The sequence below is a fragment of the Podarcis pityusensis genome (genome assembly GCF_964106645.2).
Source record: "Podarcis pityusensis genome assembly, chromosome: 9".
NCBI lineage: Eukaryota > Metazoa > Chordata > Lepidosauria > Squamata > Lacertidae > Podarcis > Podarcis pityusensis.
In genome coordinates this window covers 33,313,249-33,338,628 of record NC_138034.1, presented here as the reverse complement: position 1 = coordinate 33,338,628, position 25,380 = coordinate 33,313,249, and the positions used below count along the sequence as shown (strand labels likewise).

Sequence of the window (25,380 nt, the reverse complement as noted above, 5' to 3'; positions counted from 1 at the left end):
TGTAATGTTGCCATAAGAAAAATAGAACATTTGTAACTGAAAATTTCAGTATATTGTGCCCATTATACTACATCTTCATTTATTTCTCACTTTGGAGTGACCACATTACTTTGCCAGCTTGCCTTATGTCATAAATATCACAAATAGTGTTTCAGTGAACTTGTCTGACTTTTACAATCTCAGAGGGGCATAATACAATAAGCCTGCAACTTCCACGCATTTAACTTGTACGCATTCAGCTTTACGTGCTTCACATTTTTTTTTAAAAAAGGGGTATGGAAAGGGGATGGGTGTCCAGGAAAGAAGACTAATCTACCCACCATTGCACTCAGTGTGTTTTGACTATACTGTGCGCAATTTTGACTTTAGGTGTGATCCCTGGAATGTAAGCCTTACGTTAGTTGCGGGCTTGCTGTAGTTTGAAATAAGTCTTGAAATATAACAAATATGGAAGCTATAATGTGTTTCCTTCAGTTGAAGTAATTTAGGCTACTATGTATTGGTGCTTGCATTTAAAGGAAGCAAAGTCAGTATTGCTGATTTAGGAAACCAGAATATAGGTTCTGAAATAATTCGTTCTACATTCAAAGACTGAAGCCTGGCACATAAGCCATCATTGCATATTTCCTGCTTACAATAAAAATAACTATGACTCAGAATTTCTATGGCTTTATGTTCACGAGAGGATTAAACAAACATTTTCCAAGTATATCAGTTTTTAGTGAAAGTGTCATGTCAGCAGCCCAACAAAATGCTCAGCATGCTAAAATCTATTGATTCCAATGGGCTTGAACATGCTTAACTCGCTGTTGGATTGTGGCTGAGGCTGACAATCCTGCTCACAGCTGACTACTTAAATCCTACTTATTTCAGCTTAATAAATGGGCTGAACTGGATTGCAGCCCATTTATTTCCTTCAACATTTGGATTCTAGGCCTAGAGAAAAGGTCTTGGGAGTAAAGCACATGAATCTCTATGGTCTACTCATGAGCAAAACTAGGGGGGTGGAGTTAGGAAATGATGCCCACTGACACAGTTGTAGCCACAGGAACCTAAACTGTTGAGCTTGAGGAACACATTGCTAAAAACATGACCAACAGAAACGTCTCTGTAGCAGGAAACTTGTCTTGTCATCCCTTGGATGACAAGGGAGTTAAGGAAATGTTAAAAGGAGGATAAGGATATTGCAGAGAAGCTGAATGAAGCAGGGAACTTGATTCCCTCAAACTCCCTCAGCAAGAGGGCAATAATGTAGTAACTGGCTCTCAGTGTAACTTTTCTTCCCTACACTTTTGTTTAGGTAATTGTTACAAACCCATAATGCATATTTTGTGACCATTTCGAATGTATATAAGCTTATTTCCATTGTTGCAAGGGTTTCCAGTACAAAATCAAAATGTTTGCAAAAGTTGGATACAATGCTACTTAATTGAGTTCTGTGTGTATATCTGAAGTGCAGTCAAAACCAGTTAATGATATATTAGGCTCCTTGTCCACATAGCAGTGTTATATTTCCCCGTTACAACTTGAGGAAAGGATAGACTCACACAGATACAGAAAACACGCACAGCTGGCAAAGTAGCTGCCGAAGGAGAGTATACAGTTGCAGTATGAAATTGGATTTACTGCACAGTAGCAAATGGTTCTTTTACAGCAAATGCTCAGAATCTGATCTGTCCAGTGTTAAAGCAAAATTGCTCTAGCCAAACTACTGACAAAGCTTATTTGACTGTGCTGCTTTAGGCTGTGGTCAGTTGAAGCAGCAGTTCCCGAATCATTTGTTCGGTTAATGTCATGTGTCTTCAGAAGTGTTTGCTATTTAAAATTCTCCTCTAATTTGTAATGGGCAGATTCTATTGCTTCCTAATGTTTCAAGCCTCCCCCACCTGCTTGAAATGATTCAGATTGGATTCACTACATTCAGTTCATCTGGCATCACAAAACATATTTGCCAATCATTGACATATTATTTATCAAAATTTGAACATATGCAAAATAGTTTCTTCTTCTTTTTACCGCGCAAGGCATTTCAAAGGTTGTCTTCTGTGCTGATTGCTGTGTAATTCTTACACCAGATGCTCAATGTAAATTCATTTTTTTCCATTGGTTAAAGGTGGTAAGTAAGTAGCAGCTGCTGTTACGTCTGCCTATTGAAGTGGCCCGGCATATGCTGTCAGGACATAGTAGGGATGTACCTCTATAAATGAGTACATAGTATGTGAATTCTGTGGTAAAAGTGAAATGTTCTTGTGCCAACTGCTATTTTAGCAGTTCTGGTGTCACTGTCTAAAAATATGTGTTATTAATGGATGCAATCTGTTATGTTCATCATGACTAACAAGATGAAAGATCCAGCTTCTCATTACTGCGGGGGGGGGGGGGGTCTGAGTCAAGAAATTAACAGTTCCTTCCTCTGCAGAGATGTCACTGTAGGGACAGTGCAGGATAAGGCTGTCTCGCAGATTGCTATATCCTGCATTTTAGATCACATACTCCATCTGACCCTATTTCTTCCATAACAAAGGCTTCTCCTCTAATTTCATAAAGTTTAAGTTTAAGCCCATGGATCAGATTGTAACTAATGAGATGGTATATTCTGCATCTCTCTAGCCGCTAAAATTGAAGGTTGAATAGATCCACATGATATCTCTAGTTCCCTGCTCTCCACCTTCACAGATCTGGTACACAGTCATGCTTAAAGCTTGTATTCCAATATTTAGCAAAAGTTTTAAAATTCAGGATCCTCATTATAAATTTACTGTCATCGTGTCGGCTCCTTCAATAAATTAATTATAGGTTGCACAGGTGAGCTTATAGAGATTCTTGAGCACAGTAAGTGGAACAATAAGGAAATTTTAGACTAGGGCTCACCAACCTTTTTGAACCCGTGGGCAGGTTTACAAACTGGAGAAACTGTCCCCACACCATGACCTGGTTTATGCTTCTTTAAAATCTAATTTCAGTGGGAGGAGGGGCAGGGGGACCCCCAGGTTGCTAGCAAAGGTCTCTGTGGCCACATTTGTGCCCACAAGCAACCTCTGTTGTAGGCCCTGGACTCAATGAACTTACCAGGAGAAGGGGATTTCAGATAGCCATGTACTATAATTTCAGTTGTGGACACACAATTAGCTTTTCTTTTGAGTCCCACACCCCTGCCTGCTACCACCACTCCCATGCTTTTACAAATGTGTCCACATTATTGATATGCTATGGCAAATGAACACACACAAAAACTGTTCACTCTAGGCATAGACAGTTTCACATTTAAAGCTCATTTAAATCATATTGCCATCATGATTACAGGAATAAAAGCATTTCTGTAGCCCTGATGCTAAACGCATTTACAGGGGGATAAGCACAGTTTCATTGCTGAAAAGGATAATTTATATTTCAGTGTCAAAATAATAATAATAATAATAATAATAATAATAATAATAATTTATTATTTATACCCCGCCCATCTGGCTGGGTTTCCCCAGCCACTCTGGGTGGCTTCCAACAAAGTATTAAAATACAGTGGTCTGTTAAACATTAAAAGCTTCTCTAAAGAGGGCTGCCTTCAGATGTCGTCTAAAAGTCTGGTAGTTGTTCTTAAACAAGTTGTTCTTAAACAATAAAACAAGCACCTGAAATCATGCACATGGCTGTCTGGTTGCCCCCTGACTATAAAATGTTTTAAAAATATGAAGAAAGATTGCTACGGTAACTAGGAAGAGCCTCAGTTGGCCCAGGTGCCCCATCACCAACTTCCTTCCTCTCCCTCCTGATCATTTGGGGAGGCTTTGGGCTGGGTAGGGGCTGGATTTGAACCCTGAACCCCAACTCTGTCTGCACCATTGAGCACAGTTTCATTTAGCATGCTGATGCAGGCAAGGATTTGTTGATTCAGGCACCAACCCAACACTGACATTATGAGAGGACTGCTCTGGCTATTGTCACCCCAATAAATCATTTACACAGGGAACCCCTGGACATTAATGTGGATCACTAGAAATTCTCTGTTAGGGGATAGTGAGCTCTTGCTTGATGGGGCAAGGAAGGCACTCCCTGTCTAAATATTTGTGTTTGCTATTCCAAGTCAGCATAGAGTGTCCTCCCCACAGTTTCAGAATCTAGGCCCTAAGGAGCTAAGCCCTTAAATGCTTATTAGATAGAGGGTTATCTTAGTTACATAGAAAATCAGAGGAAATAGTGACACTATTCAGATGTTAACATTTCTGACATTTATGCTCAGCATAGGAATATCTTTATTCTGGTTCAGAGCAGAACCCAAACCACGTGTGTGACATACTGTACTTCTCTCTTTTGCACTTTTCAGATTGTTTTAAACTTCACTACAATGGACCTCTATAAGAGCAGCCTCTGCTGGTATGACTATATTGAAGTAAGAGATGGCTACTGGAAAAAATCACCTCTGCTTGGTATGAAACCTCTGTTGTGATCAATTCTGAATAACTGGGACATAGAAACAGTAGCTAAATAAAAAAATGATCTGGAATTAGCTTATTAGTTCGAAGTATTATCATATGATATTTGTAGCACAAGCCATGAGAGAGCTGTGTGCCTTTCGTCATTGCAAAGTGTGAGAGAAACATAACTTCCCCCTCAATTATTACCTGCTCTAGGCAGCCCTGTATAATTGGTTTCATTGGCTTGTCATGTGTACATGCTGTTGAGTTTGAGGTAGAAGAAAGGGTTGTATCTCTCTTGCACATTACAGGGTGCACTTTGGGTACACCCAGTAAACATACACTACAGCAAGCAATTCTGTAAAATGTGAAACAGTGAACAGTGAAAAATCCAGAGTGGAAGAGCACTGTCTAAGCATGCATGGTGGTGAACAACCAGTTTTTGAAACTCCTTCATCATCAGGCAACACAGATGCCCCTGCTTTGTTTTGATGGTTCGCTTCTTGCAGCCGGAAGTCACTTATAAATAGTTGCAAGCTTTAATTTCCTAGTGGAAAGCTTTAAGTTTAAGCAGATCTGGGTGATAATATATGTAATAGGTGCTGCTCTCCCACCTGCTTATTCACCTGCATTATTTCTACTTCACAAAGATGTTATGTCAATAGTTTCAGATGTCTCTTCTGGACTTTCTGCTTTGCCCTGATTTTGTTCTTACTGTTTTGATTGATATGTGTAAACTGCTTCAAGGTCATTTGTGACAGTAAGTGGTGTACACAAGATTTAAATACATAAATTTTAGAATTTCCACGGGACATTTAAGAAATCAGTTATTGCCTTAGGATATCTGACACCCCATGACCCATGGTAACACACACACGCTCGACGTTATTCGGGAGTTTCCACATCCATCGTAGGGTGTGATCTGTGTGCCCATATAATAAGGAGTTTTCTCTGCTGTCACTACAAAAATTAAAAAGAGGAGTAAGACGAGTGGAAGCTGGAGGAGGGACTAAAGTATCAGGAAAGGAAGAAGGAAGAAGCAGAATATTTTTAAAAAGGAAGGAAAAGGTGACTAACATAGTAGACTTAAACAAAAAAATTCTTCCTAGTAAGGAAAGAGCTTCTGTACCAAACCCAAATTACAATTGCATTCTCAAAGCACGTGGTAGACTGGAATAAATGTTTGTTATTGCTACTGTTTTCTAGTTAGTGTTCCAGTTTACAGAAGACTTTCAAAAATAAGGGTAACTTTTTGTTGATACTTAGTGGGCTATTATATGTCTATTATTTAGACTGTAAATCCTATCTGTGCTTCAAAGGGGCTAACCCTAAGCACAACCATTACTGAAACCAGGAGGTCAAACTATACATAACGTACCACCCCCCTGTGTTTGTTTATTTATTTAATTAAATAATTTTACCCTGCTCATCAGCCACAAAGGCTGAGCTGACTTAGCAATGGGCATTATGTGTATTTTAATGAACTGAACAGAATGAAAGATTATGAGTTCTGGGGGCATTGAAAATGTGTGTGAGAGCTTAACAGTGCTTAGTTTATTTTCTTTAGTTGCTATTTTGTACATGCTGTTAATATTGTTTTATGGATTATAAATGCCGTATTGATTTGTTAATCATATAATATGACTTTTGCTGTAATTGTGAGGTTTTTTTATTTTTCAGTTGCTGTTTTGTTGACAGAGTTTTGTAGACTGTAATTGTTTTATTGGTGATCTGTTTATTATTTTAGGTGATTTATGCTGTATTTGCGGTGTTCTATTAACGTTTTATTATATTATTGTTATTTATTGTTTGTAAGCAACTTTGAGATCATTTGATTGAAAACTGGCATAGAAATACAATTAATCAAATAGAATCAATCAGTGGTGGTGACTTCTTCCCCACATTCCCTGCTCCTCTGCTCCCCACTGCCTTTTCCTGCCTTTGGGCTATAATACTAGAAACAAACTGGGATGAAACAGGTGGGGAGAGGTTGTGGGGAGGAGGGGAAGCAGCAGTCAGGGTTTTAAATTGTACCCCAACTCCAATTGTACTTTACACATAATTGGGGCAGAATGTCTGTCCAAGGAATCTGCCTCCATCTAGTGTAGTTTGGCCCTGACATTAATTACGTTAAATTGCAGGATTTGGCCTGGAGAGGGAGACCTTAAAATGTGTTTTCTTACTGTTCTTTTAGGCAGATTCTGTGGTGACAAACTCCCAGATGTCCTCACCTCCAGTGACAGCAGAATGTGGATAGAGTTCCGTGGCAGCAGTACCTGGGTAGGAAAAGGTTTTTCAGCCACTTATGAAGGTGAGTTGCTCTTGTAATCAAATTGACTAAAGTTTATTCCTTTGAAACTATATGAGCTTCAAAGTGTTGTAATAATTTAAACTTGATCAAATGAGTGGTTAAATTGGCTGCATGTATCTTCCTGCAACAGGTTTTTAAATCATCATCATCATTTTTTTACCAAAAGCTACTTTGAGAAGCTGTGAGTTTGAGCAGAGGAATGACAGTGTGTGGGTTCTGCTGAATCCTTGCCCTTCTTAACTGCTTTTCTGCTCTAATTGTCCTTCTGGAATTTTAGGATATTGGCTAGGAACCCAAGATATTTGGGGCACCAGCCTGCATAGAAACTGCATATGTTTATTTCTATGTATAGTTGCAAATGGAATTCATAGGTCACAGAAGGCAGTCAACTAATTTCCAAATCACCCCAGAAAAATTATTCAGTTGGTTTACATGCCACCCCAGATCACCCCTCAAATTAGTTCCTCTTCTATTAATTTACTCCTAATTTCTAAACATACTTTTCTCCAAAGAAATTCAATTTCCCTTTATTAATACTCATTCAGTACTCTGAAATCAATTCTAGGTAAAGCCATATTAAACAATTTGTTAATTTGCTTACCCAAAAGAATATTCTATCCAGTCACCCAGTTCCATTTCCCCCGGAATCATCACCCAAAAACATTTACGACTCTCACAAAAAGATCTGGGACTTGTAACCTAGCAACACCCCTGCTCCAACCGTTTTTCTACCTTCAGGAGAGAAAAATGCAGGAGAGTTAAGCATGCTTTTGTGCAGCATACAATGAATAATGAATGCTTAAGATCTACTCGATCATTTCATATTGGTGTAGTTCTCTAATGTATGTACATAATCTTTAATGAAAGGCGAGAACCTCAGTATTCTTTTTCTTTAGCTATAGCGGTCTAGGATTCCCAAATTCTGATCCTGAAGTACTGTCAGGTGCTTCTTATCTAGTTGGATAATATGATTGTTCTCTTGCAAAACTCTAATTTATTTTAATGTTCTTTATGTGCCCAAACCTCTCAGAAGGCTGGGCTTGTTCTGAACAGTAGTAATGACATTTTTCAATTCTTAATCAACATATAAACTGTGGCAGCTGACCAAGTTCTGCATGCTAAGAGACTTCCTTTCCTCTGAGAAGGGAATGTTCCATGCAAAGCACAGATATTTCCCATTGTGGGTGCCAAGCATTTCCCTCTCATAGATGACAAAGGGAAGTCCCGGCATCAGTGGGGTTTTGGTTCAGACACTGAAGCTGCTGGGTCATGTCCTATGGCTGCAATCCAACCTGAAGTTTATACACACTGTGTGTAACAACGGCAAAATTACAATACAAAGTAAAACAGCAGAGACAGATCAGGGCGGACATAAAAGAAATACAACAAATTTGTACCTGAAGGAGCGTCTCCACTCCATCATTCAGCCCAGATGCTGTGGTCCAGCTCCAAGGGCCTTCTAGTGGTTCCCTCACTGCGAGGCTACAGGGAACCAGGCAGAGGGCCTTCTCAGTAGTCCCACCCACTCTGTGGAACACCCTCCCATCAGATGTCAATGAGAAAAATAACTATGCACCTTTTAGAAGACATTAGCCAAGGCTGCACAGGCCCTGGATGGGCTGGATAAAGGCCAACAATTTAATGCTGAATTCTTACAAGGCAGAGTTTCTGTAGGTTGGTGGTTCCTGGGTCTGGGAATTGATTGTCCTGGATGGAGTTGCAATCCCTTTGAAATAACAGGTTTGAGGCTAGGTTGCTCACTGATCCAACACTGTTGTGGGAAGCCCAAGTAGACTCGGTGGCAAAGAGTGTCTTTTACAGCTTTGGTTGGTTTGCTGGCTGTGGCTGTTCCTGAATAAGGAACAGTTATATGGTCTGTCTGACACTACCCTTGAAGCTGGTTTGGAAGCTGCAGCTAGTGCAGAATGTAGCAGCAAGAATGCTGAGTTGTTCAGCTCCCTGGTATCATATTACACCAATTCCTAAAGAATTGCATTGGCTGCCAATCTGTTACTGAGCCAAATTCAAGGTGGTGGTAGTGATTTACAAAAGAACTTGGGATCTATATATTTGAAGGAGTGCCTCTTCCCATACCATTCCACCTGTGAGCTAAGAGCAGCAGCTGAAGCTCTCCTAACTGTTCTGTATCCAAAGGAAATATGTTATGTGGCAGTTAGGAAAAGGGCATATTCTGTAGTGATGTCCCAATTATAAATGCTCTCCTTCTTGAAATTTGATGAGTTTCCGGTACTAATTAATGGGTGCTTTTAGAAGTCTTCTTGTTGTTGTTGTTTAGTTGTTTAGTCATGTCCGAGTCTTCGTGACCCCATGGACCAGAGCACGCCAGGCACTCCTGTCTTCCACTGCCTTCTGCAGTTTGGTCAAACTCATGCTGGTAGCTTCGAGAACACTGTCCAACCATCTCGTCCTCTGTTGTCCCCTTCTCCTTGTGCCCTCCATCTTTCCCAACATCAGGGTCTTTTCCAGGGAGTCTTCTCTTCTCATGAGGTGGCCAAAGTATTGGAGCCTCAGCTTCAGGATCTGTCCTTCCAGTGAGCACTCCGGGCTGATTTCCTTAAGAATGGATAGGTTTGATCTTCTTGCAGTCCCTGGGACTCTCAAGAGTCTCCTCCAGCACCATAATTCAAAAGCATCAATTCTTTGGCGATCAGCCTTCTTTATGGTCCAGCTCTCACTTCCATACATCACTACTGGGAAAACCATAGCTTTAACTATATGGACCTTTGTCGGCAAGGTGATGTCTCTGCTTTTTAAGATGCTGTCTAGGTTTGTCATTGCTTTTCTCCCAAGAAGCAGGCGTCTTTTAATTTTGTGGCTGCTGTCACTATCTGCAGTGATCATGGAACCCAAGAAAGTAAAATCTCTCACTGCCTCCATTTCTTCCCCTTCTATTTGCCAGAAGGTGATGGGACCAGTGACCATGATCTTAGTTTTTTTGATGTTGAGCTTCAGACCATATTTTGCGCTCTCCTCTTTCAACCTCATTAAAATGTTCTTTAATTCCTCCTCACTTTCTGCCATCAAGGTTGTGTCATCTGCATATCTGAGGTTGTTGATATTTCTTCTGGCAATCTTAATTCCGGTTTGGGATTCATCCAGCCCAGCCTTTCGCATGATGAATTCTGCATATAAGTTAAATAAGCAGGGAGACAATATACAGCCTTGTCGTACTCCTTTCCCAATTTTGAACCAATCAGTTCTTCCATATCCAGTTTTAACTGTAGCTTTCTGTCCCACATAGAGATTTCTCAGGAGACAGATGAGGTGATCAGGCACTCCCATTTCTTTAAGAACTTGCCATAGTTTGCTGTGGTCGACACAGTCAAATGCTTTTGCATAGTCAATGAAGCAGAAATAGATTTTTTCTGGAACGCTCTAGCTTTCTCTATAATCCAGCGCATGTTTGCAATTTGGTCTCTGGTTCCTCTGCCCTTTCGAAATCCAGCTTGCACTTTGGGGAGTTCTCGGTCCACATACTGCTTAAGCCTGCCTTGTAGAATTTTAAGCATAACCTTGCTAGCATGTGAAATGAGTGCAGTTGTGCGGTAGTTGGAGCATTCTTTGGCACTGCCCTTCTTTGGGTTTGGGATGTAGACTGATCTTCTCCAATCCTCTGGCCACTGCTGCGTTTTCCAAACTTGCTGGCATATTGAGTGTAGCACCTTAACAGCATCATCTTTTAAAATTTTAAATAGTTCAGCTGGAATATTATCACTTCCACTGGCCTTGTTATTAGCAGTGCTTTCTAAGGCCCATTTGACTTCACTCTCCAGGATGTCTGGCTCAAAGTCAGCAACCACACTGCCTGGGGTGTACGAGACATCCATATCTTTCTGGTATAATTCCTCTGTGTATTCTTGCCACCTCTTCTTGATGTCTTCTGCTTCTGTTAGGTCCTTACCACTTTTGTCCTTTATTATTACCACTTACCACTTTTGTCCTTTATTATTAATCTTTGTACGAAATGTTCCTTTCCTATCTCCAATTTTCTTGAACAGATCCCTGGTTTTTCCCATTCTGTTGTTTTCCTCTATTTCTTTGCATTGCTCATTTAAGAAGGCCCTCTTGTCTCTCCTTGCTATTTTTTGGAAATCTGCATTCAATTTCCTGTATCTTTCACTATCTCCCTTGCATTTTGCTTGCCTTCTCTCCCCCGCTATTTGTAAGGTCTTAATAGGAGGTTAATTGGCTTGAACAGACTTTGATACTGTTACTGCTATGGACATTGCTGTGTGTGTATGTGTTTTAATTACAAAGCGTGTTCTCCATCATGGAGAGCACGTGTTGCGGTTGGGGATTCCAAGACACCTTGCTGTTTCTGGGCAGATGGTTTGGCCAACTCGTAAGCAGGGGCAGGCTGTTACTGGGGAAAATTAGATGTTGCCATTTAGTGATTGACAGCCCTATTTGTTAAATACAAGGCACGCAGCAACGGACGTCCTCTTTCGCTGCGTGCTTCGGATCACCCGCCCTCCCTTCCCTATTGTTAGGCTGTTTGCTTGACCTTGCTATTGCCTGTCATGGGGTCGTCTGCTTTGGGGCAGGGGCCCGGTAGGAATTTTGCCATTTGGCTGATTAGTGTGTGCCACTTGGTTTTCGCCTACCGCGTAGCAAATCGTCACAACTTGTAAGGTTTGCGGTTAGGCATTGGTCTGGAATTGGTTGCTGGAGGGGTATGGATTCAGCTGTGCCTGCCCCCCAAAATGCTGCTGCTGGTGGAGGGGTATGGATTCGGCTGTGCCTGCCCCTCCAAAATGCTGCTGCTGCTGCTGAAGGGTTTTACCGTTAAAGGAACCCAGGGGCTCCCCCATGCTTTTGTCCGAAACCCCCTGGCAAGGGGCTAGGGCCTCGCAGGCCCCTGGGAGCATGCTGGGGAGAGGTGAGGCATGGTTCCCAGTCCCGTCTCCCCAGGTGACTTACCCTTCCTGACTTCACGGGGGGTGCGAATGTCAGAGCTGTCCCCGTGCGGGGGCAGTTAATGCTACCAATGCCTAAGCAACCACTCACATTGCTGTATTTGAATAAAGTTGTGGCCAAAATTATGCCAAAAAATTTAAACAAAAATTAAGTGTCAATTATGTTTTCCTTTGGGGTGTATTGGGGACCTCGACACGCAACAGCTTACTTATTAACCTCCCAAAATCAGTTTTTGCTGTGGTATTATCTCTTCTTGTTATCGGTTTATTTGCTTAGACCCTTTGGTTTTAATTTATATTATTGTACCTCTCCCAGGCATTGCTAAGCAATGAAGTGTGGGTTAGTTTTTTCAGTATTAATAATAAAAAAATTGAAAATGTGCTCAGCCTGATTCTTATGTATTCTTCAGCAATTTGTGGAGGTGAAATACACAAGAATGAAGGCCAGATCCAGTCTCCTAATTATCCTGATGACTACAGACCAATGAAGGAATGTGTGTGGAAAATAACAGTTTCAGAGAACTACAATGTCGGATTAACCTTTCAGGCATTTGAGGTAAAGCCTTTTAACTGATCTGAGCAAACCATCTGTGGATAAGTGACAGTGACATTTAAGGGAATCCTCATTAAGCCAATGAAGAAACAAAGCATTCTCTATATATTGTAACCCCTATAGTTAATATTCCTTTCACTGAGACTTTTCCCATTGCATAAATTTCAAGAAGATTAAAGGGATTTTATGTTATCTGTGGTATTTAAATTGGATTTTTTTTAAAAAAAACCTGACAATAGTTTCTTTTGACAAATGACTAATCCTGTTCCACAAGGCTGCATTAGGAATCTATTAAATAATAGGCCTATTATTTCTTTCCTAAATGTATATCTTTTCTTTTTTTAATTAAACAAATGAATGTTACTATTATTCAGAGATAAATATTAGTGTTCCTACCACCAAATTGTTACAAATTATCCTAGAGCTGTTAATTTTATTTTTGACACTTCTACGGAATACCTCTGTGTGTTATTTGCTGCTATAAGCTATGTACTGCTGAATAAGCCTGTGACTCTAGTTGTGAACTATATATCATGTTTTGGGTCAGGAAAATATTTTTTTATAGAATGATTTGAATACTCTCCTAGGGTTCAATAATAATATATATATACACACAGAGAGAGAGAGAGAGAGAAACATAAATGTAATGTATTCAAACGGGATTTCATAAGGCTAGTCATTAATACTTTATGCATGCGGTTGAGATTTACAGCTGGTGTATGTGATATTTGCATTCCAGTTTGGAATAACCTTTTTGCATTTTTCTATTATATAAGCTTGATCCGTTATCCTCACAGCAGATGTTTAAAACAATGGGAGCTTAGAGAATGGAAATCTCAAGGGATCAGAGCATAGGCAGCCAACTTCATGACAATAATCTGGCCTGAAAGCTGAGGCCAAAGTTATAACTTTTTCACTGAGCTACCGGAACCCTCCGTGCATAGTTCAGTGGTAGGGTGCCGACTTTACAAGTTTACTGGCATGAGTTGAGCTCCCAACATCTTCAGATAAAGGATCTCAGGCAGGTTGGTTGAGTAAGTCTCTTGCTTGAAAGGCTAAAAAGCTACTGCCTATCAAGTAGGACAAAGATGGCATGATGGACCAATGACCGGTATCATATGTTCATTGTTTCATTGTCCATCACTAGGTCAAAGATCTATGCTGTATTTGATATATGGATATGTGTACTGCTAGGTAGCCAGTGTTGCTTCAGATCGTTATTCAACCCACCAGAGTATTTGAGATAACCAGAAGCAACCGTAGTATATTGAAATGAGTGAAACGCTTCCTTAATTGCTGGACCCCCAATACTCATTTCTTTTCCTTCACCTGACTTTGCTGTGCATCTGCTTCAAGTTCATACCATGCCTCTGACTCTTATACCAGTTTAACTCTTGATTTGAACACGTCCTTCATTTCATTTTACAAATTACCGTATTTTTCTCTCTATAAGACGCACAAGACCACAAGACACACCTAGTTTTTGGAGGAGGAAAACAAGAAGAAAAAAAAATCTGAATCTCAGAAGCCAGAACAGCAAGAGGGATCACTGCGCAGTGAAAGCAGCAATCCCTCTTGCTATTCTGGCTTCTGTGATAGCTGCGCAGCCTGCATTCGCTCCATAAGACGCACACACATTTCCCCTTACTTTTTAGGAGGGAAAAAGTGAGTCTTATAGAGCAAAAAATACGGTAGCTTCATTTGTAAAATGTGTATTGCTGCAAAACCTCATGTGCTTTTGCATTGGCCAATGCTATACCGCAGTCCCTTGGAATTGAAAAAACAATACAAAACCCTACATAATTATCAGGTTTACAGTGAAACTCAATGATATGCTGAACCCCCAAAGTAAGGTTTTTAAAAATGTGTTTTACATTGAGTAGCAGGAAAAGGACCGGCTATAGTATCGGTCATGTATTGCTTTGTATTTGCAGATTGAGAGACATGACAACTGTGCCTATGATTACTTAGAAGTCCGAGATGGAACCAGTGAAAGCAGTCCTTTGATTGGCCATTTTTGTGGCTATGATAAACCTGAAGACATCAGATCTACCTCTAATACCCTGTGGATGAAGTTTGTTTCTGATGGAACAGTCAACAAAGCAGGGTTTGCTGCTAACTTTTTTAAAGGTACCAGTTTTGGAAAGTGAGAATCTAGTTGCACTTGACGGTGCAATTCAGAAAAAAATGCCAATTTTCAGTGTGTTAAAATTTAAATATCTTGTTTTACCCACAGGAAACATACAACACTTGTTTTATATGAACTTCACTGTTTGTGTGCTAAATTCAAGGCACTAGTGCTTATTTTTTGGTCTGGAATATCCAAAGCAGTAGCACTTTTGTCTGTATTTAGCTTCCCATTCTTTCATTGTTTGGTGGTCTTAGCATCTGTAAGACCGAGAGCCACTGCTGAGTGCCAATGAGCCTTTATAGTGGTGGCTTTTGAACTTGCTTCCCAGTGCTGTGCAGCGGATCTGAGAACTTGTCACTTTTCAAAGTATAGGCTTTTACAGAGGCTTTTAATGCTTCATCTTGTTTAATGCCGGCTTTTAATTTTATCCAGTCACTCTGCAGCTTTATTGTATCTTTATTTTATTTGTGATGATGCATTAAGAACCTTTTGATGAGAAGGGGCTAAGTTTTGTTCCTGAAAATAAAAAAGAACATCTCTACAGACCTTGATAATCAGAATTTTATCTTGCTTAATGTGTGCCCTCTCATATAGCCATCCATTCTCTCTACATATATAAACATTATCAAACCACAGAGGTATACATTTTACACATTTATTCAATATCAACTGTTTTTTCTTTCTTTTATGAATATAATGCAACACATAAAGCATAAGACATACCATGATTCTGTATCAAATGCTTAACTATTGAGTCACAAAATCAAACAGAGACAGGAGATCAGCTGTCTTTCGTATTTGCTACTCTGTAAGTATTACCAATGTCTCAGGTGTATGCTTTTATTACCTATTTTAAATGGATGATTCGGAACCCACTGTTACCGAAATCAAGAGAACTAGTGATGAAAGAAGTGATGACTAAAATGTTCATAAGTATGTCATGCTGCTTGTAGAGATAATACTGTATTCTACGTTTCCCTCTTTCTCTCTGTTGCATCTTGCTTCCTTTAATATCAGTAGAATAAAAATGTGGGATTTGAGGATTCAGTTAATCTGGGTTTGAGTATAAAATTCAAGATAATGTATAAATTCATTCTGTTGGAGATAAAGTGCCCTTTGAGTGACCCTGCTGGATTTTCAGCCTTTTCTCTTAGTATTTTACACAACCTTTAAATTCCTGTGGCCTAAATTATTGCATATCAGCAACACAATTCTTAGGGCATGAACCTTCTACACACAGGTGTAGAGTACAATACCTGTGTGCAAAATGATGCCCCACCTCAGGCCCCACAACAAGCTGTACAGAGATGGGATGCCAATGCATGCTTCTCATCAAAAGAGTGGGGGAATGTTGTGGATAGTAGGAGAGGATATATTGATTAAATATTACCTTCCTGATTCAAGCTAGTGAGTCAGTAGCAGAGTGCATCCCCCAGTATATAGCAGTTGGTAGATTAGTTTGAATCTCTTTACTTAAGCAATCCAATGTGGCTTGTCCAGATTGGGTTTGATCCTAGCAAATCCCCTTTGTTACCTCTTAAAAAGAATAAAGACACAGCAGTCTTCTTTAAAAGCAATGATAAGAAGTTTACTTACATTCAGTTCACAGTAGGTTCCCTGAAGGCAGGCTTCAGGTTGCAGTTACAGAAAAGAGTGTGGGTTCATTCCATGTAGGGAAATGAGCCCATGTGCTAGCACACAGCAAAAGTATCAGGTCGGAATAAAACGAAGGAGGAGGAAGGAAGATGGCAGCGTGACCAGCTCTTTTATGGGGTCTCAGAGGGTCATGCCCATCTACCTGGTCACACGCAGGGGGAGGATGCTTCAGACCAGGTGTGACAGGAAGTCCTCCTGGCTGGAGTAACATACCCCTGTGTGTCCACTCTGGGCAAACAGGAAGTGTTAACTGCTTATGTTACATCTCACAAAGAGATGCAGGTCGCCATCTATATTTAGTCAAGGGATGAAAGCTGAGTACTTGTGCCCCTGGACCAAAAGGAGAGGAGAAGTCTAGACAGGGATTTGGGAGACAAACACAGACCTCTTATTTCCCAAAGCAGCCTGGAATGCTGAGTGCCTGCATCTCCACTCCGAAGGGAGATCCAGCCTTCTGGAGAGCCCTCCACAAACAGCTACGGTGTCTGTGCAAGGAAGGATCATGCACTTATAATAAATCTAAAGCTAGAAGCTTAATACAATCTGAATTATAGGGAAATAATCCGATGGTCTGTCATTGTGTTTTCACTATAGTCAAGAGAAAAAGAAGTCAATGATTTTATTTTAATGCTGATTTGAATTTGAATCTGTTTTAGTATTTTAACTTCCCGTATGTTTTGCTGTAATGCAATTGTTTTCCTGATTTTACGGTTTTATTTCTTTGTAAACCGCTCTGAGGTTTTTCTGACAATCAAGCGGTGTATAAATTTTATGAAATGGATAAGTGAATACAATTCTGTCTTTCCATTTCTTCACAGAGGAAGATGAATGTGCCAAACCTGACAATGGTGGATGTGAACAACGGTGTGTGAATACACTGGGCAGCTATCAGTGTGCTTGTGATCCAGGTTATGAGCTTGGGCCTGACAAGAAGAGTTGTGAAGGTAAGGCTGCTCAGTGTCTCAAAGATTCTGTAGTTTTATTTCATGATAGGCTTACTCAAGCCCAGATTTAGGAACTTGGATATGCCGAAACTCACTTGTGCACCAAGAGTCTATGTCAAGACTGACTTTTGTGCATGTGTCTTTATAAACCACATAACAGATACGTGTCAAAACAGCGACCAAATGATAGGTAGTATGGTGGCTTTACATATGTGCCGTAACTGCATGTGGTGATCATTTAGCAGCTCAACATATTCTATGTGAACGCAAATTCAGGTATGTTATTTCAGACAGGAAAGCCTTTTTAAGTACAATAAGCCCACAATTTATGTGCGTAACTTTAATTTACTCACATTCAGCTTTATGCACTTAGCAAACAAATTAAAAGTAAACAAAAAGGGGTTGGAATGGGGGTGGGCTTCTGGGGGAAAAAAATACTTTGGCAATCCCACCCACTATTGAATCCAATGTGTTTTGACTATGCAGTCATACCTTGAATCTCAAATGCCTTGGCTCCCAAACAAATTGGCTCCTGAATGATCTAAACCCAGAAGTGAGTGTTCCAGTTTTCAAATGTTCTTTTGGAAGCTGAACATCTGGCGTGGCTTCCGATTGGCTGCAGGAGCTTCCTGAAGCCAATCTGAAGCTGCGCTTTGGTTTCCAAATGTTTTGGAAGTTGAACGAACTTCCGGAACCGATTCCATTCAACATCCAAGGCATGACTGTATGCAATTTCGGCTTTAGGTGCAATTCCCGGAACCTGAGCCCCACCTAAGTTGCAGGCTTACTGTATGTATGTCTGCAAATATGCATTTGAAATATGTGGAGTCTCTAGGTTTAATGTTCATACACTAAAATGGAAGTTCAAGAACTGAAAGTTATGAGACAGACATAATTGTGCTGGTATACAATATGAACTGTGCATGGAAATTGAATATGTTATTACTGTGCACGTTATATGTACTGATGGATCTCAACTTCAGTTGAAGAACATTCTAATAAAAGCTTGCTTCTTTTCTCTGTGGACTGATTTTCACAGTACCCCCATATTTCAAATGGTAAAGCATGGGGAGTCAGCTTCTTCTTCAAAATGTATAAAATAGGCATTGGTTAACACAAAATGCATTCATGCTGATGTGATTTATTAGTATGCAAGTATGCCTTGCTACAAAATCAGTCTATTTTAATAAATGGGAGGAGGCTGGATCATGATGACAGAGCAGATTCGCATACATATTTCACACAAGATGTGCTGTGTGTTGTGCAGAACAAACATGTATGAGAGCCCAAGCTTGCTTCCACATTTTGTCACATGCAGTAAATAGATGCCAGGTGGCAGTATGAACTGGCTTTGAATTGTGAGGGTCTCTGGTTTGGTCTGTCTGATCCATATTACCATATGAGCAACCAGTCCATCTCCCAAAATGTGGTTTCTTGGGTCTGTAAATAAGTAATAAGATTTCTTTCTCTTTTGTTTCAGCGGCTTGTGGAGGACTTTTGACAAAGTTGAATGGGACTATAACAACACCAGGATGGCCCAAAGAATATCCTCCTAATAAAAACTGTGTGTGGCAAGTGGTTGCTCCCACCCAATATAGAATCTCAGTGAAGTTTGAGTTTTTTGAATTGGAAGGAAATGAAGTAAGTTAATTGAAGACAGATATTAATGCCTAATTACATAATCAATAGTGGTAGAATTGTCAAGTTCTAAGCATACCTATGTCCTACAAATATGGTACTGTATTGCATGGAGTGAAAAATGGCCATTGTAATCCTTTTTTTCATTGCCTGGGAATATTCCTGGACTGCTTAAAAAGTCATGCAAAAAAACTCCTTACACTCTCAAACAGCTTAACTAGACTAGGATCCTGGGTTTGTAGTTAGTTAAAGGAAATAGTAAATATTATCATAATATGATACAATGTTAACTCTGGTCTCTTCACCCCAGAGGCCTCCAGTAAAACTATTCATGGTGGGTAAAATGCAATGTTGTGTGAGCAAAATTCAGAAAAAAGCAGCAAATTGTTGTAAAGTCCGTCTATTTTTATCTATATCTGAGGTTATAGATAAAATAGAAATGCAAAATATGGCTTATTATTTGACTAATACTGGATCTTTCATTTATCAGGTGTGTAAATATGATTACGTAGAAATCCGTAGTGGCCTTTCTTCTGATTCCAAACTGCATGGCAAATTTTGTGGTACAGAAGTGCCTGAAGTTATCACATCACAATATAACAACATGAGAATCGAGTTCAGGTCGGATAACACAGTCTCAAAAAAGGGTTTCAAGGCTCACTTCTTTTCAGGTATTAAAACAAACACCTTGGGTGCAGTCTCTATGAATTGTGTGTTGTTTATGGTGTCCATAATCTAGGGAAAGTTTTTGCTTGCAATTTTGGCTCATTGATGCTGATGAATGAACATTCTCTTAACATGTTTAGTTTCAATTTTCTACTCAATCAAACAAATATAATATTAATTGTAAGATTTAGACAGCCATAATGATCATGAAGAGGAAGATCATGAAGGGGAACATACCTGACCAGATTCTGAATATCTCATGTATGGTCCTAGTAATGCTAGCTTTCTTTTAGAAAAAAATATGAATGGTATCTATTTGAATCTGCCTCCAAACAGAATGGATGCCAGAGCAGCTTTAAGGGGGCCAGTAGGGATCTTCAGGAAAGGAGAGGAAGGGAGTGTCATTGCTTGAATAGATTTCCTCTTGTGCAACGTTGGGTATCACATTATAAATGGATCTTTGATTTAGTATCACTTTGGTACTCATATTAAATACCCTTTTCTGTTTTCTAAAGTTTCTCCACCTAGGAAAGGTAGAGAAACATAACATAAAAGGGGCACTTACCCAAACAGATACCTTTTTTACATGAAATTTCAGAGAAAGAGAAAATCTCCCTTCCTTACCTGCGCTTTCTGCTCTAATAATTTTAGGCATGGGAAATATTTATGGCTAAGTTCACATTTCCAAATACTTTGTCCTGGTTGCACATTTTGGAAGAGGTTAATGTGGCTTATGCATATGATACCACAAGTCAAATTTCATAAAGAGTCTGAGCTCTACTAAGGGCGAAGTGGAAGTCGAAGAGGCAAGCAAAAGAGTTTGATGATGTTAATATTTGTGGCACCTAGGAAACAGGAAAGATTCCCCCTTTATCAAGACAGAAGCCTTATGACCCCTGACACAAAGTCCCGATACACTAAAACAAACTTGTGTATTTGGGCCAAAGACATTTCTTTCCCGTTTTAAGTAAATAAACCATCTTTAATACAACAACCCTGAAATAAGTAGATTCCTAGTTGAAATGAAGTTATATGGCTTTAGTAGAAATATTATAAGGAATTAAGTACAGATAGGTTAATAGAGTATTAAAGGAAAAAAATAAGGTTCGAATGAGTTAAGATAATTATAGCACAGAAAACAGAGGAGGGTGGAAAGGAATTGCTGAAATAATTAACAGAAGTGGAATACAAAAAGGGAGGTGTGAGGAGGTCGTGGAAATAAGTGAATGAAAGATGGGATAATGAAATTGGTTGATTTATCTTATTGTCTTAGTCTTGTTTTGTTAATTTGATGTGTTGTATTGTATTGTTTTATTTTTCTTTTTCTTTCTTTTCTTTTTTCTTTTAGGGTTTTTGGAAAAATAATAAATATTATATTTTTAAAAAATGAAATAAGTAGATTCCTAAAACTGCAAATTGAATCCGTGGCTGGCCATGGCAAGGCTTAGCAGAGTGCCATACCCCCAGCTACATCCATTGACTCAGCCCAGCCAGGCTGGAGGAGGAAGAATGCCTGTTTGCTACATCGGCTCCCAGTCTGGTGCAGCAAAGAGGTGTTGCCATCATGTCCCAGTCCAACTCCTTCCTTTCCTGCACCCAGCACAGGGGTTTCTGCTGATAGGCAGTGGATACCACCAACAGGTTGTGTCTGCCATTTGGGCAGCTGCCTTGTGGCCCTTCTTATCAGTAGAGCTCCTTTGCCAACAACCAGGCAAGGCTGAATGGAGGACCACTTCTACCTCATCCAAAACCCCTCCATCCTGGTGGATTGGAATAGTGGTGGTAGATTGTTCTGTAAATGACATTCTAAGAGTCAAGGCCTTCAGTCATAGAATGTAGTTCAGCTTTTCCATTTTAGCTAGCTTTTGGAACAGCCTGCAGGAGTGTGCTCCAACCAAAGTTAAGCTGCTTGAAATCCAATTGATTTCAGTATGTGCTTAAATCCCGCACACTGAAGGCAATGGAGATTAAAATCACTTTGGTTGAATAACACCCCATTGCAATAATCAGGATGTCTGGGCTAGATTGCACACTGTATCAATGATTATGGTTTGGTCCTATATCTTAAAGTCATGTACTTTCAATTGATGGACAGTAATCTTGCTGTGTCTTTCGTTTTAAATTTTAAAATGCTTCTGCTCAAAATGATTGCCTGTTCCAAAGTGATGTTTGTATGTTACCCTAAAGGCTTTGACCACAGATTACAGCGGAGATCCACTGTTGAAACTTTTTTGCGGCACTCTTAAGCAGCTCCCATATATAGCATTGGAACTTGAGCAGGGGAATATCTCAATGCTCCTTAAGAATGAAATACTTAATTAACTGCAACAGTTTCCCCCTTGTAGTTTTGATAAAATGTTATCTAGCATAAGTGTAGGTAAAGGTGTTTTCACTCCGGTCGGCTTTGCTAATAGCTGGATGATTTACTACAGCCTGTGTGTTGTTACTTAGAAATTCAAGAAAGCAGATAAGTAATCTGACAGAAGTTATAATTTGTAAAGACAAGAAGGTTAAAGGACTGCAGACCTGAAGGGCGGGTTTCTTAAAATAATTATGATTGTTTAGAAATGTTAGCAGACCAGGAAAGAAAATCTCAGACTCAGATTAATATGTGCTTTGTTTCATGGAGACTTATAAAGAACTTTATTTACTTACAGTTAAATGTTTATATTCAGTGTTATTCTGATTTATTGTGTAGTGTAGGTGGTCAAAAGGGATATTAAATTTCTGTAGCATGCCATTTTGGATTCCCATCATCGAGCCGTAAAAGCAAAGCAGAATTTAATAACTATACATGTAAGCCAGGGATTGCTAAATTCCCTAGAACATTCAAGAATCCACCAGATTCTATCAGTCTCTGGGAGCAGATCAGCCTGTACACCTGCCCATGCAGGGAGGGTTAGTCACTACCAGTTCAAACTTCACTGGAGTCCCTCCATGTCAATGTGATGACAATCAACCCCTTCCCTAACCACTATATCCCTTGCAATCCTCTATGTTGTGTTTCTAACACAATGAATTGAGACAGCCTCAAGGTTGTCATGGTGGCCATGAAGTCCTGAGCTGGCCCAACCAAAGCAGACTTGGCATGGATATCAAAGTCCTCCAAGATTAATATTCTGGGGTACTCCAAAACCACCCCTGCCAGCTCAGTGAGGGAGGTGGTTGGCAATGCAGTGGGTGGTACACTAAGAAGATCTCCTTCCCCCATAACCCAACATCAAATCCAAACCCTCACATCCAGCTGTTACATTTGGATTGGTTTCCTGGTGAAATTTATGTCCTCCCCCCCCCATGGATTACTGCCACACATCCCTTCCCTCCAACTTCCTCTGGTGCTTTGCAAAAGAAGAAAACCCAAGCAGGCAAAGCTGAGTAAGGACAGGGTCCCCTAGCAAACTTCATCCATGATCAGAGTTCTTTTACAGTGGTTGGATGTGGCCTTAAATAATGGCACCACCAGATGAGAGGACAGGTCAACATAGCTACTCAAATCTCTGTTGAGCGTTGGCTGAGCAGGAGCAAGACATCAAGTGTCTCTTACCTCTTCCTGTGATGATAATATTGCTCACCCACCATTCCATACTTCCCCTTCCCCTAAACTCATCTTAGAAACCTCACAATTAAATGAGAGATTCATAGATGAACTAACACGATAGTTCTGTATTTCCTAGCTGTACACAGAAATGTCTGTACAGTCGTACCTTGGTTGTCCTGAACACTGCAAACCCGGAAGTAAGTGTTCTGGTTTGCGAACGTTTTTCGGAAGCCGAACATCTGGTGCGGCTTCTGCTTGACTGCAGGAAGCTCCTGCAGCCAATCGGAAGCCGCGCCTTGGTTGTCAAATGGTTTCGGGAGTCAAACGGACTTCCGGAACCGATTAAGTTCGACAACCAAGGTACCACTGTATATGTATTTTCTGCAAAACACAGAAGATAGGCCCATCTGATGAAGTTAGCTTCTTATTTTACTACAACAAATTGTTTTGATTCCTTTATGATGGAATACATATATGGAAAACATATACACCAAATGCTCACAGTGAGTTAAATTTTGAATGTCCTTTCAGAAAATACTTGCTCATTTCTGAAGTTTAAACAATATTCAACGTGACAGGCTGAAATCCTAAAGTTATGGGAAGTAAGCCCCATTGGGACTGTCAACCCCTCCATGTATCCATGGTGTCCTGGTACTCTAGATCCCCTGCAAAGCAATTCCAAAGCATGCAGTAGTCAGGACCGGGTGGTGGTGTTTGTGTTTGGGGTGGGGGCTTGGTATTTCCACACACCCCAGAGTGACCAGTAGTTCTGGGCACTGTGTGGCTGTTTGGAAGGCTGGGCTGACCACTTCAGAGGATAGCTATTACTGGCCATCCACATAAAGGAACTGGGGTGTTGTTGAGGCATCTCCTGGGGATCCCCGTCCTAGACTGATGTTGTTTTCTGTCTCCATGGCTGCAACTCCTTGTGACTCCTTTCTGACTCTCTAGACAAGGGGTCAGCAACCTTTTTTCAGCCGTGGGCCAGTCCACGGTCCCTCAGACCATGTGATGGGACGGACTATATTTTTTTGGGGGGGGGGTGAACGAATTCCTATGCCCCACAAATAACCCAGAGATGCATTTTAAATAAAAGCACACATTCTACTCATGTAAAAACACGCTGATTCCCGAACTGTCCGTGGGCTAGATTGAGAAGGCGACTGGGCCACATCTGGCCCCTGGGCCTTAGGTTGCCTACCCCTGCTCTAGACTGCAGCTGCCCCATTACTGCTGGGAAAAGAAGCTTGGAAGAGACATGTTAGCATAAACACATTGTTTCCATTCCTGGGGTGTTTGGTCTCTGTTAGACAATTGTGTCTGGTTTTTGTGGAGCGGATTCCCCAAGCGCAAAGTCCCTGAGCCCCTCTCCTGAGTGGGCTACACCTTATTGCAGGAAGACTGAAGTAAAGTGAAGTGAGGCTGGGAGACGTGCAGCTTATATCCTGCTGTTCTGGCTGTGCAATTGGCCAGGAGTTATAACAAATCCTGAGGTGTCTATCATGGCAATGTGGCCAGGGCTGCCGGCTGAGCCTGCTCCTGAGGATCAGGTCCCCGCCACTGACATCCATTGTGTCTTTTGAGTTACACCACCCTTTTGGGCAGCTTAATTTAGACTGGGTTGCCAGGTCATGTGACCAAGCTAAACACACTTGGGATCCATTGTAAGTCTGCTCCCTCCAGTCCCCCCCCCCCCAGCGTACCTCCAGGATTGTGGAACTCCCTGAGCTACAGATCTGCCATATGCTAAGCTGCTCAGTTCAGCGGATCTTATCACTCCCTAAGGATTGTCCCCTAAGCCAAGAGCTTCAGGGGAAAACTGATTTTTTGGAGGGAAGAATTTTCTAGAAAAGACTGTGGGTAGGCATTCTGGAAGGAATTTCCAGGCATAGAGACAAAAATGAGATAATGGGTGGAGCCATTGAAGAGCGTAGGAGACGCTTATGCAGCTGAGGTCAGTGGGACTGTTCAAGTGATTACTGAATCTCACTAACAATTTAACATAAATAATTAGTAGTGTTGATAGCATAATCTAATCCTGTACACCAGACGCTGTTGGAAATAGCATTTCCTGGACATCAATGCTGAATGGAGAGCTGAATAACTGCTAAACATTCCCACTGAAATAACACCATTGGTAATCTTTTCTTGGCTACATGCAGAAACTTCTAGGCCAAAAACACGCTATGAGAAATATACAGATGGCATATTCAGGATACTAATTTAAAGCACTGACATCTTTTGAAAAATTTCTAACAGTGTATACAAAGATGACTTTATGCTTACAAGAGGCAGTGTAAGTTCATATGTTAGAAGTCACTTGTTAGAAGTCAGGATGCTTATCAGGCCACTGAAGTCAGGTTCTGAATGACTATTGTAGTGTATGTGCTAGTAGTGATGAAATAAAGATCCTATGAATCATAAAAAATTAATTTGGAAAGGTGAATTATATGAAAACATGCCCATCTGGTTGGATTTCTACAGCTCAGTTAGGAAACAGAATCATGGGATTAATAGAGGTTTTTTTTATTAGAACAAAGAAGATGGCAGAATTGGCCTGGGACTATAGCACTAGGGGGTGGGGATTTAACCCTTTT

The 25,380-nt window shown here is 40.5% G+C and overlaps 1 protein-coding gene across 4 annotated transcripts in view; it reads left to right on the top strand.

The window, feature by feature from the left end:
* Positions 1-25,380, top strand: part of TLL1 (tolloid like 1) — a 123,878-nt gene that overhangs the window by 85,361 nt on the left and 13,137 nt on the right. For all 4 annotated transcript variants that reach the window (XM_081021698.1, XM_081021695.1, XM_081021696.1 and 1 more), the window contains 7 exons: positions 4,319-4,421; positions 6,604-6,720; positions 12,068-12,213; positions 14,145-14,340; positions 16,816-16,941; positions 18,422-18,582; positions 19,070-19,250. In XM_081021698.1, coding sequence (XP_080877824.1) covers positions 4,319-4,421; positions 6,604-6,720; positions 12,068-12,213; positions 14,145-14,340; positions 16,816-16,941; positions 18,422-18,582; positions 19,070-19,250 — 1,030 coding nt within the window. The remainder of the gene's footprint in view (positions 1-4,318; positions 4,422-6,603; positions 6,721-12,067; positions 12,214-14,144; positions 14,341-16,815; positions 16,942-18,421; positions 18,583-19,069; positions 19,251-25,380) is intronic.